General features: G+C 30.6%; 1 protein-coding gene across 1 annotated transcript in view; it reads right to left on the bottom strand.

Moving 5' to 3' along the window:
* Positions 1 to 2,518: 2,518 nt before the first annotated feature.
* The window catches only part of Phum_PHUM577940 (uncharacterized protein), a gene marked incomplete at both ends in the record, with an annotated part of 53,420 nt that continues 42,211 nt past the window's right edge, over positions 2,519 to 13,727 (bottom strand). Inside the window, 2 exons of the mRNA XM_002432196.1 lie at positions 2,519 to 2,536; positions 2,590 to 2,726. Of these exons, the coding sequence (XP_002432241.1) occupies positions 2,519 to 2,536; positions 2,590 to 2,726 (155 nt within the window). The remainder of the gene's footprint in view (positions 2,537 to 2,589; positions 2,727 to 13,727) is intronic.

The following is a 13,727-nucleotide window of genomic DNA, read 5'->3' as shown; positions in this document are numbered from 1 at the left end:
AGGCTAAAATAACATACAATCACAAGTTAACACTTAACAATAGGGGTATAGAAATTACACCCTGAAAAAATCATGTATCAACCTATATTATTGTAAAAATATTTTAATTCTTATTTTGTTAAATAAGATAAAGATATAAATAGTCAAATCACTTATAATTAACCAAAGAAATATAAAAAAAAAATAAAAATAAAAAAATTTTTTGGTTATGTGTTCAATTTCTTTGTTAGCCTAACGTTTTACAATTGAAATTTAAGTCTTAAAATGAGGTACTTATCCGTTTAACTTATATGTACTAAGGTGCCTTCTAAGGTTTTTTATTGCCCACGCTTCCTTTTGTCACATGGAATCGTTGAACAATTTGTAAATTTAAACTTGAGATAATACAGTTATTACTAAATAATTTAAAAAACTAATTATATCACTGTAAACTAGATTAAATTACAAAACTTTTGATATATAACTTATAAATAAACCCTAAAAAAAAACTATTAAAATTAATTAAAGAAAACGATATGACAAAAAGGCTTGTCAACCATGGAACACCAGCGCCCTCCTTCTTCTTATTATTATTATTATTATTATTATTATTATTACTATTATTATTATTATTATTATTATTATTATTATTATTATTATTATTATCGCATTGATTTATATCAAACGTTTTTGGAGGTGAATAAATAACAAAAAAAAAAAAAAAATTTTTAATTTTTTTTTCCAGCCGACTGAAAAAAAATAAAAAAATACAAAAAATTTTGACGTGGAAAAATAATAATAGTAATAAATTGATTACGGTCAAAGTTTAAGAAAAAGGATAGAGTGAGAAAGAGAGAGAGAAACATTTCTCTTCTCGTTATTTTGAAGAAAAAATAAAAATAAAAATTTTTCCATAATTTATCAGATCGGTCGTTTTTACAAAAAAAAAAATAAAATAAAATAAAACACGACCGCTTTGTTTTTCTTCCCCCTTTCCTCCCACTACTCCCTCCCCATCTCTTCCCCTCTTTTTTCCCCCACTCTCGCCTTAATTAAAATTCATGCTGACATTTTTACTTTTTTTTTTTTTAAAAAAAAAAAAAAAAAAAAACACGTAGAAACACACACAGAAAGAAAGAAAAAAAAAAAAAAATTTAGAAATTTAAAATTAAATTTAAATTAATTCAAATTCCCGGGTTAATTAAAAAGCAGAAGAAAATAAAAATAAGCAGAAGAAAAAAAAAAATTTAAACATAGTAAATAAACGTTTTAAAATTCTAACATCGAATTACGTACGTACGTACACAACGACAATTATTAAAAATCCTACCAAACCTCACACCGAACCCGCCCCCCCTCTCTCTTTATCTCTACTCCTTACCCCATTTTCCATCTCTCTCTCTCACTCTCTCACACCTCCTACGCACTCACTACTCACGCAGAAACCTCCTGATAAAGAACATTTTCACGTAAAGCAAACAGTTTAAAAAAAAAAAAAAAAATCGTTAAAAATATTCCAACGATTTCACGCGACCGTCGGCCATTATCATTTTTTTTTCCCGCCATTTTCCATACCGGAAACGTGTCTCCGATTGGTTCAAATTCAAATTTTTCTTTTTCTTTTTTTTTTTTTATTACAATTTCATTTTTCCCACGACGAAAACGTTTTCGAATATAAAATTTCATTCGATTTTTCTTTTTTTCGAATTTCTTCGTAATAATAATCATTATTATTATTATTATTTTCGCTTCGATAACTTTTAAATTATTATTATTATTATCATCATTCGAAATTCTAAAGCATTGATGATGATAATGATGATTACTTTTTTTTCTTCCATTCCTTATTTTCGTTAATCGATAAAACCATCTTTTATCTTGTTTTTTTTTTTTTCTCTCGTACTTTAATTAACAATTTTTTTTTTTTTTTATTCTTTCATTTCCCTTTCCGGTCACGAAATTTTTTCTTTTTGTTTTTTCTTTTCCGATTTTCCTTTGTTGTTGTCGTCATCATTTTTAATAAATTTTTTTTTTTTTTTTTTTTTTTTCATTTTTTCCATGAGGCTAATTCTTTGGTCATTTCAATTTTTCCTTTCATTCTCTTGCAAAAATATTTTCGACTTGTTTCGCGTATCTTTCCCCCCCCCCCTTATCATCAGTATCATTATTATTATTACTATTTCCGTTTCGGTTTAAAACTTTACGATTTGTGCGGATAAAAACGATTTTCGTTTTATCATTTAAACAAATCATAAAATCTTTTTCCTTTTTTTTTTGATTTGTTTTCTTTTTCTCTTCTTTCTTCCTTTCTTTCGTTATTCGCACACTACCATCATCATCATCATCGTCATCGTCGTTGTCATCATCATCGTCATCACCGTCATCATCACCACCATCATCGTCGTCATCGTCATCGTCGTCATCGCCATCGTCGTGTTTTCCTTTCCCTGATTACTAACGAGACCACCCTTATTCGAATAAACATCCTCGCGTTTTTATTTAAAAAAAAAAAATTCCCTTTTTAAAAGCACCGGCCATGCTAAACTCTTCTTCTTCTCTTTTTTCTAGAACAATCGATAAAAAAAGGAAAAAAAGGAAAAAAAAACTTACGACGTCATTTTTAAATGTAGTCGTTATGGGTCCTTCGTTAGCTTCCCATTTATTCGCTATTCGTATCGTTTCCGCAGTTTTTTGCTGAATCGATTTCGTATCGTCGAGTAATGTTAGTTCGTAAAATTCTTGAATATCTGAAAAAACAAAAATCAATTCGTTTATTTCCATGCAAACAACATTTTAACGAATAAGAAAAAAATACAAAAACCGGAAGAAAGAAAGAAAGAAAAGGAAAGAGATGGAAAAAAAAATTAATTCCAGTACCCGAACGTAGTTAACGCGAGACCAAAAAAAAACAAGTTGATTATTATTATTATTAACAGAAAAACCGTGTAATTTTCATTTCGATAATTAATAGTTACGACTTCGCATAAAAAAAAAAGATGGAGAGAGAAAGAGAGAGAGACAGAAATTATTTAATTAATTAATTAATTGTAGTAGTAAACCGACAACTACCGAACACTATAACAACAACAACAACAACCGTAAAATTAAATCAACGTGAAAAAAAAAAAAAAAAAATATTATAATTAAAATTAACGGCGCAATAAAGAAGTTCAATTTTCTCATTTAATAAAAAAAAAAAAAAAAAAAAAAAAAAAATGGAGGAAAAGGTTTTCCGCGAATTATTTTCTTTTCTTCTTCTTCTCTTCTTTTTCTTTCTCATCAAATTTTCAAAAACGTTTTTGACTGCGTAATTGTGCGTACGCGAATAACAAATTTAGAAAAAATATGTAAACGTGAAAATCGTAAGAAAAGATGGAGAAAAATTTATAGAATAATTTATTTTACGAGAGAAAATTTCATTTTCACCCTCCCTCCCCTCCCCCCCAAAAAACAAACCATAATCAACTTGGGAGAAAAAAAAAACCTTTCACCGCAAAATTTAACGTAAAATAAACAAACAAACGTTTAATTTATTCTTGTTTTTATTTTTCCCTCGCCCTTTCCCTTTCCCCCCAAAAAAAAAGAACAAAACTATCCTTTTCCCCCTCTTTGCATGTTGTTTATTAAATAATAATAATAATAATGACGATTGCACGAATTGAAAAAGGGACAAAACAATTTAAATTTTTTAAATTTTTTTTCATTTAATATTTGAAAATTAAATTTTTTCTAATGCCACGACAAAATCGTAAACAAAGACGAGACCGACGACGACGAGGACGACGATTGTTAATTCGGTCGATTTAAAAAAAGGAAAAGAGAAAAACTCCACCCCAACTTTTTTTTTTTTTGTTTTTCACCTTTTACCTAAATTATTTTCTCTCTTGTCTCTTTTGTTTTTTTTTCTTTTTTTTCCATTTTGATCTAGAATATTTTAATTAGCGAATGTCCAAAACACGACAAAAATAAAAGAGCCAACAAATTTTTTTTTTTTTTCCCTTCTCGTTTGTGGCAGCTAAAAGAAAATAAAAAATAAAAGAGAGAAAAAGAGAGAGAGAGAGAGAGAAAACTCGGAACACAAAAAGTTTTGCTTTTCTCTTTTGTGGTTATTTAAAGAAACAAATTTTAGGATGGAAAAACTTGACTTTTCTTTGGAAAATTCTTTTCATTCTTCAGTAGGAATCCATCCACACTTTGAAGGTGAAGAAAAAGACTCGAAAAATGGGGAGAAAAATTTTTTCCATCCTTGCATTCATTCGTTCACACGCACACGCACACACACACAAACACAAACACACACGCACGCCTTTGTACTATTTTCAAACTATCACATCTTCTGTTTCTTCTGCTGTTGCTACCACTACAACTTCTTCAAAGAAGAAAAAAGAGGAAAGAAGAAAAAACTTTTCTTTTTTTCTTCTTTCCCTCCCACCTCCCCTTCCCTTCTCTCTCCTCCTCCCCCTTCAACCGTCACCTTTCCTTCTTTTTTTCTATTTTTCACATTCCTGAGTTATTTGTTTGTTATTTTCCTAATTTAAAATTCAAAGTAAGTAAACTTATTACTGACTGAACCAACAACCAACAACAACAACCTAGAGTGGGGGTAGAGCGCGTCAGCTTGATTTATTTACTATTTTCCGAAACCGTCGTTCTCATTTATTATAAGATAAACTTGTTTTTTATGTTTACCTTCCGTCGACCTCACAAAATTTACAAACACAAAAAAAAAAAAAACAAAAAAAAATATTAAAATTTTTTGTCTTTCTTCCCGCTAATTTTCTTATTATTATTTCTTCCTTTTTTCCCCCCTTTCTCCCTTTTTCTCTAGAGAAATCGACAAGGGGAGAGGAAGAGGGGAGGGAAGAAAGATAAAGGAAGTAATACCTTATTTCTACGTGAAATACATATTTTTTTAAAAAAATAAAAATAAAATTTTTTCTTTTACTCCAACGTAATAAAACAAAAACAATAAAAATTACGATAAATTAATAATAATAATAATAATAATAATAATAATAATAATAATGATAATAATAATAATAACGTTTTCCATAAATAAAAGTAACGTTAACGCTTTAAATTAACACGACTAACAAGATGATTTGTGTGTGTGAGAGAGAGAGAGGAAAAATAAAAAAACAACAACAGGAACGAAAGCATCTACAAAACAACCATTCGACGTCATTAAACTTTGAAAATAATAATAATAATAAAAAGGGAAGCATTCTAGAAAGAGAGAGATTTCTCCCGATTATTTAAAAAGTGATGACGTCATATTCTTTAATAAACACACCGCGCAAAAATAAAAAAAATAAATAAAATAAATAAATTTACGGTCACGAATCCCACATAATAAAAAGTTTATATTATAATCGCGCCCGTGAATTATGGCAAAAAAAAATAGAAAAATTCCTACACGCGCACACGCACTCGCATACTCACACATACGCATATTCACACGTGCACGATAAAAAAAAAAAAATTTTCCTTCTCTTCCTTTTCTTCTTCTTATTTATAGCTCAATAAATTTTCCAAACCCGATATTCATAAGAATTTTATATAGTTCATTAAATATTTTTAATATTCTTCCATTTTCTCTCTCTCTCTCTCTTCCTTCCTTACCCCCGCCCCTTCTCCCACCCGAAAAAAAATTTTCAACCGCAAAAAAAAAAAAACGTTTTTATTTTCAATCCTTTCTTTTTTTCTTTCCCTTTCCACCCCCTTTTTTTTAATAAAAAAAAACTGGGGGGGGGGGGTAATTCGAATCTCGAGAGTCCCCCGAAAAAAAATATAAACACACACACATATATATACTATTTAAAAATTTTTTTAATTATAAAAATCTCTTTTTCCGGTCATCCATTGTTCTCCCTCTCTCTCTCTCTCTCTCTCTCCTTCCCTCTCTCTCCCCTTCTCATCTTCAAAAAGAAATTTAAAAAATAATATTAAAAAAAACAAAACAAAACAAAATTTTTTTTCTTTCCTTCCTTCCCCCCCCCAAAAAAAAGAAAAAAAGCTATAAAAACATGTTTAAGCAAATGTGGCAAATTTCCCCACTCCACCCTTTTCCCCTTCCCTATCACTCCCCTCCATTTCTTTTTTTTTAATATTAAATATCGTAATTAAATTAAAAAAGTTTTTAAAAAAATCGAACGAACTCCATTAAAAAAAAAAGAAAAAAATGTACCAGCAGCAGCATCCGATAGTAGATAAACTTTTATTATTAAAAAAAATTTTTTTTTGAAAAAATAAAAAAAAAATGTTTTCCAAGTTTTTAGGAAAAAAAAAAGCAAAAAAATTACTGGAAGCAAAAAAAAAAAAAAAAATTAACTAGAAGCAAAAAAAAAAAAACTAATACGTATCACATTTATTGCTTTATATACATTCTCGTGTAATAACCGATAATTTTAATGAGTTCTAACTATAAGTAAGTTAATTTTGTGTAAAGTAAAACGTTAATGTACTTTCTCTCTCTCTCTCTCTCTCTTCCCATCTGTCTCTCTTTCTCTTTTGAAACGTTTCGCAATCAATAGAAAGCAGGGGGAAAAAAAAAAATTAATGTTATTCGGTCATCAAAATTTTATATTCGAATCGGATAATTGGTCCCCCGTAAGCCGTTTAAAGTCTTTCTCTTTCTCTCTCACACCACCGCGAAATCTTTCTTTTGTTCTTTACCCCCTCCCCTTTTTAAGGATTTCCCATTTCCCCTCTTCCTTCCTTCCCTGATATTTAAACGGTTGTGTTAACTAAATCTCGCGGAATTTTTATACGTTGTATGCGCCAAACGTGAAAAAATAAAAATTTTTTTAATTGGGTGATCAATTTATTATTTCCCCCCTCTCCCTCTCTCTGTCTTTATCTTTTTCTACTTTCTCATAAGATTTTCTCTTTCCTTTTCTACTCTTTTGTAAAAAAAAAAAAAAAAAACGGCACGTAAATCGTTTTCCACTCCCGTGAAATGTCTACTTTGTTTTCAACTTTTAAATTATCGATTAATTAAAAATGACGGAGGTAAAAAAAGAGAGAGAGAGAGAGAGAGAAATATTTTTTTTAAAATTATAACGAATGATTTCTTATAATTTCCACTAATTGGAGAATTCGATTGATTGTCTTTTGGAAAAATAAAAAAAAATTTTTTGCGTAATTACAAAACGTAAAAGAGGATGTGACGTCACATCCTTTTCCTCCTCCTTCTCCTCCGACGCGTGATTTTTTTTTTTTTTCTTCATATTTACCTTCTTTCGGTGGAAAATATCCGTGGATTTCGCAAAATGTCCCCTCGTATCCCGACGGATCCGAATTAAACAAACTCGATTCGGTCGTCATATTAGGCGGATAACTGATTTGCGATATTTCCGTTTGTACGAATGCGTTTGCACCGTCCGTTTGTTGTTCTACGCTTCGGTGAAATCCTCTCGCCGTCGACGCGGCCGCCGCCGACGTTTCACCGCCTCCGTGATTTTTAAAAATTGTACACGACTCGTCGTCGACGACGACGTCGTCGTTGCCGCCGTCGTACGACGTTACGTTTTGCATATTTTGCAACAGATCGTCTCTTTTACATTTGGCACATCGGCGCATCTCGGCTTTAACGCGTAACAACCATACCATACCGAAGAGCGCCATTTCACATTTTCCGACGGATAAATCTCGTAGGTCCAACGACATCATGAGACACGATCGTCCGCAAACTTTAATTTTTTTAATATTATTATTATCATCAATTTTTTTATTAATAAAACCATCGTAGTACGACTCACGAAATCCTGTCATGCCTTTTTTTTTCTTTTTTTTTTTTAATTTCTGTTTTTTCCTTCTCCCCTTTCCTTCCCTTCCTTTCCTTTTTTCCTAATATTATAATCAATACATATATTATTATTATTATTATTATTATTATTTACGACGTCCGTTTTTTTTTATAAAATTATTTCCGCGACATTTCCGATAACAATAATAATAATAATAAGATTTATCATTGACTGCGTTTTTATTTGGAAAGAGAGAGACCGGAAAAAAAAAAATTTAATAAATAAAATTATTAAAACCTCCGATAAAAATAAAAAAAAAAAAAATTTATGTCCTTATGTATCTATGTATCTATGTATTTATTTATTTATGTACGAGTGAACCCGGTTATTTATTTATTAAAAATTAAATATTAATGTTGCAAAAATTTAACCATAAAAGAACGCGATCAGTTAAAAACGATAAACTGGGGAGAAAAAAAAAAATTTTACACGTTGATAATTTCATTTTATATATAAAAAATATAATAAATATCGTTCGATATATCGATTCGATCGATTATTATCGACGGGAAACTCGAAGAATAAAAAAGAAAAAAAAAATTTTTTAATCCGAAAGAAGAAGAAAAAAAAAAAAATTTCCTTTTGAAAAATTAAAACAAAACATACTCGCGGGAAAGAAAACAAAAGAAAACGAAAAAAAAAAAAATAATAATAGTAATAATGATGATAATTATAATAATAATAATAATAATTTTTTTCATTTCCTTTTCCCGACTGTGAAAATGTGAAAAAACATTTTTTTTTTTTTTTTTTTTTTTTACTCGACGATTATTATTATTTTCCAGTCGGAAAATTTTCCTTTTGCAACTTTTTCACAGCGTAATAAAATTTCATTGTTTTCGCATTAAATAGAGCGAATTTTCATTATTATCATTATCATTATTATTATTATCGAGTCAAAACTATAATAAAATTTTAAACAACACAACAACTCGACTCCACTCGGTCAAATATCATCGTTTAACATTAATATTTCAAAAAGAGGGGAAGGGGAGGGGAAAACACTTTTCCAAAACTCTATTATGCATAATTTCTCATTTAAAATGATGGGTTTTCTCTCCCCCCTCAAAAAAAAAAAAAGGAAAACGTGAAATCATTTACCTACGGACATATTTCGGAATATTATTCACGAGAAAAAAGAAAAATTTTTTTTTTCTAAATAATAAATGAATGAAACCCTAATAATAATAATAATAATTACTATCATTTATCCCACCCTCGTCAACCTTCTAATTTAACACGAAAAAGAACGTAAAAGGGGGAGGGGAAAGGGGGAGAACAAACCGGTCCCCACTTTATTTGGACAAAAAAAAAAAACCAAATCGAATGAAAATAACAAATTACAATAACCGCAAAAATTTTCCGCAATTGTGCGTGAATGACAACAACAACCAAACTTTTTACAAAAAAAAAAAAAAAGATGACCGCCGCCCGCCTCCGTCGCATTCCTCCACATCTTTTGTTGTTTTCCTTTAAAATACTCTCCATCTCCCCCCCCCCCCCATAAGTAATAAGAAAAGCGAAAAATATTTTTCTTCTCTCTCTCCGCCCCCAATTCATTCCCATTTCTGGAACCTCTCCCGATTGTTGTTGTTTCCTTTCGACGATAAAATAAAAAAAAATAAAATGTCTCAAAACAACAAACAAACAAACGAACGGGAACACAAATTATTCAAAAACAAAAAAAATTATTCATTAATTAATTAATTAATAATCGAAAAACGAAATGAAAGGAAATCGTAAATTTCCTACTCGCATAAAAAATTTCTCCTATACTCGAGAAAAGGAAAAAAACAATATAAAAAAAAAAAGAGAAAAGAAAAAATGACAAACGACAAACGACGGCACTCATAAACCGAAACAAAATTTATTAAAGTGGCAAACGTTAATTAACTTCCTGTTAATTACATTGAAACGACGACGACGAGTAAAAAACAAAAAAACGAAAAAAATCGATAAAGTTAAATTCTCATGACTAACCAAATTTATTGTTGTTGTATTGAAACGTCAAAGCCGCCGCCATCTTTCTTTTTCTTCCCCCCTCCACCGTCACATTCGATACACGTCATCAAACGATCCGATAATCGTGACCCGAAAATCTAAAAAGTGACCCCCGTTGAATCGAACAAAAAATTTTCTTTTTTTTTCTTTTTTTGATGCGAATCGATATCGATATCGATCGATCGATCGTTTAATCGATTTATAAATATATATATATGCATGCCAGGTGGAAAAATTTTCACGAGAGCAAAAAAAAAAAAAATTGTTTTGTTATTGTTGTCCTCATTCAAATGCCAAATCAATAGGAGGAGAAGGACGTCGTCGAGAGAGAACAAAAATAAAATTTTCATTTATTTATTTATTTTGATTTTGATTTTGCCTTCAAGGTTTCGAGAGGGGTGAAGGGGAGGGAGCTCTAAAGGTTTTTCATTTTCACGTTTCAATAATTTGCAAATTAAACTATATTTGATTTATTAAATACAAACCTTTGGCAATAAAACGACCCTTTCTCTCTTCCCCTTCCCCCTCCTCTCCCGCTTGCCCCCCCTTCTCTCTTTCTCTATTTCTCACTCCCAAGAGTGCGAAATTTATAAATATTATTATTAATATCATTAATTAAAAATTTTTTTTTTTGAAACTAAAACCTTTTCAAGGATATTTCATTATTACCTCCTCTTTCCGCCCCCCTCCTCGATACGACCTCCACCCCCCCCCTAAAAAAAAAAAAATGGTGAAAAGTAAAAAGAGAGAAAAAAAATTACAAACTAATACCCGAACCAAAATTGAAAATTTTTTTTTTAATTAACGCGTTAACCATCTTCACGGAAAACGAGTTCAATTTTTCATAACCGTTCGCCGCCATGTTTGCCACGTTTTCCCACCCCCTTCTTCCTCTCCTCCCCTGCGAGAATAAAAGAAAAAATATAAAAAAATAAAAATTTCAACTTTGAATTGGACGTTTTTTTTTTTTTTTTTTTTTTTTTTTTTTTAAATTAAATAACTCGACTCGCATCAACCAACGAAATAAATCATCAAAAAGAGAGAAAAGATGTGAGAAAGGAAGAGAGAAAGAGAGAGGGAGAGAGAAGAAGAGAGAGAGAAGAAGAAGAGAGAGAGAAAAGAAAGTAAAAATCATTATTAAAAAATATTTAAAAAAAACTGAAAAGGAGAAAATTACAAAACCGTCAAAATGAAAAACCAACAAACGAACGAACGTACGAACGGATTATAAATTAATAATCGAAACGTTAAAAAAAAAAAAGGTAACTTAAACCGAACGCCGCCTCATAACAACAACAAACAACAAACAACAACTAAAAAATAAAAATTATTAAAACGAAAATAAAAGTGAAAAGATACGAAATGGGAGAAAAAAAAAATGAGAGAGAGAGAGAGAGACACCGGAAACGAGTGGAAAGATAAAGTAAAAAGGATAAAAAGCTAGAGAGAAAATGAGATAGAAAGAGAGAGAGAGAGAGAGAGAGAGAGAGAAAGAGAGAGAGAGAGATAAAAGAAATTGAATAAACGAATGACTTTTAAAGTAAAAAATAATAATAAAACTAATAATGAATAAACACACAAAGAGAAGATTTTTGAAATTATTTAAGAGAGCGTGAGAAAGAAAAAATAATAGAGGAAGAAAGAGAGCAAAAGAGAGAGAGAGAGAGAAAGAAAGAGAGATAGAAAAGAAAAACGTTACAAATTGAAATTTTTAAACACAAAATTGGAACAAACTGATTTGCGGAATCAAGATTAATGTTTTTCTTCTTTTCCCCTCCCCCCAATCTCGCGTGTTGTTGTGTCGGCCCCTTGTCCCAAGAGACAATTACAATTCTCATTTTGTTTTCTGTTCTTACACAGACACACACACACTTACAAGCACAAACAAACAAACAAACAAACACCGAGAAAAACTACGAATTCGCTCGTTTTTCTTTTCAATTTTTTTCTGTAAAAACAATAAAAAAGCTTTAAAAAAAATGGGATTCCTTTTTTTTTCCTTTTTTCCTTTTTTTTCGTTCTTATTTTCAATATCGATCCATCGTCAATGACCGGATGCGAAAAAATTTTTTTTTTTTTTTTCAGTTTCGTTTTTTTTTTTTTTACTCAAAAGATGAAAGAAAGAGAGAGAGGGGGAGAAAAAGTTTCATCCTTTTTCTCTTTTCAATATGGATTGGATTTCATCGTATGTTGAAAATCATCAAAAGTTTTTTCGGATGAGGAAATAAAAGAAAAATCAATAAATTGCAACACATCAAATTCGATTACTTTTCCGTGCGGTAGGAGGAGGAGAAGTGCGTGGTGGTGGTGGGGCAGAAGTGCTACCACCACCCAGTTGGTGCTTTTGTAAGAAAATGAAATCCAATCAAAAAAAAAAAAAAAAAAAAAAACAATTTTATTTTCGTTTGGTAAATTTTCATCAGTTTTTCTGAAAACCGCACGATTTGGAGAGGAGGAGAGTGAGGAGGAGCAGCAAAAAAAAAAAATTCTCTCGTTTTTCTATTTCGATGAACGAATCTCGACGTAATTCCTCACATCCCCCACCCCCACCCCCCAAAAAAAATATATATATATATAAAGAAAAGCAGAAAACTTTTGAAAGCTAAAGAAAAAAAAAAAAAGAAGAACACGGCAATTAATCTTTTCAAAAACTGTCAAGAATTAAAAAATAACTCAAAAATCTTTTTCTTTTTATTTTCATTTTTTTTGTAAAAATGACGTGGAAGCAGTTTTTTTTTTTTTTTTTTCAAATTTTTTCATCGCTTCCGCTTTTCTAATAATCCTTTACCGTCACGCGCGATTTCGTAATAATAATAATAATAATAATACGATAATTCGAACTTGGTGAAATCGTATCGTGGAAATAGAGCCGGATTTCTCGTGTTTAAACTTGATCGTTACCACGTGACCGACGGACGACAACTGATAGAATGAAGTAAATTATTTCAGGCTCAGTTCTAAGGCAACGTACCCAGCTCCGTACCCGCAAAAAAATAAAATATTATCGTGTCAGCAGCGATGATGAAAACTATTTCCACCCGATTAAAGAAACAACCCAAAATAAAATCCCGGAATTTGCGATGATGTGACATTAACGAGAGAGAGAGAGAGAGAGAGAGAGAGAAATGATTTTTGGGAAAAACGTCTGAAAACGACGACATTTTCAAACCATACGAATAAAAAATTACAGAACGTAATAAAAGTTTATGAAAATGAACGATGATGATGATGATGATGATGATGATGATGATAATGATCATAACAACCCCAACCCGGAAAGCAACACGAAAAAGATCAAAATGCAAGAAGAACTTAGAACCGGAAAACGTCGCGAGAGTAATAAAGGAAATAATTACGGTCACCGTGGGAGCAACATTAAAAATCGTGACGCAAACGTTTAAGAAACCCTTGCCCCCGCCCCCCAATTTTTAAAGGGAACATTTTCAAAATTTAAAAGAAAAGTGAGATGGTTTATAAAGGCCGCTTTCCCGGCACCGAAAAAAAAAAAAAAACGATATGCTAAAGCGGACAACAACCAACAAAAAAAAAGCAGTCGCGCGTGAAAAAGCAAAAAAAATAAAGAAAAATGACGGGGGGTGGAGGGGAGGAGTAAGGGGAAGGATAGGGGAGAGAAGAGAGGAGAAAAACAATTACAATAAATAAAAGAAATTTTTTTTTTTTTTAAATACGAAAATGAACAACACAAAAAGGAAAGAAAAGGTAGGTAAAATGAAAATTTTTTTTGTAATGAAAAAAGGGCAGAAAAAGGCAAAACGTGAAAATATTGCGAGAAGGAAGGGGGGGGAAAGGATGGAAACGGAAAGAAACTTTTTTTTTTTAAGGGCAAAGTAAAATTTCGTGTTGTCTTCCTTAAATGCGTATTTTCACAATTTCAAATTATCCATTCTACGTTTTTCCACACATTAAAGAGAGATTTTG

This window comes from Pediculus humanus, genomic scaffold (genome assembly GCF_000006295.1).
Source record: "Pediculus humanus corporis 1103172108307 genomic scaffold, whole genome shotgun sequence".
Taxonomy (NCBI): Eukaryota; Metazoa; Arthropoda; class Insecta; order Psocodea; family Pediculidae; genus Pediculus; species Pediculus humanus.
The sequence above is the reverse complement of the archived record's forward strand: the minus strand, read 5'-3'. Positions and strand labels throughout refer to the sequence as shown.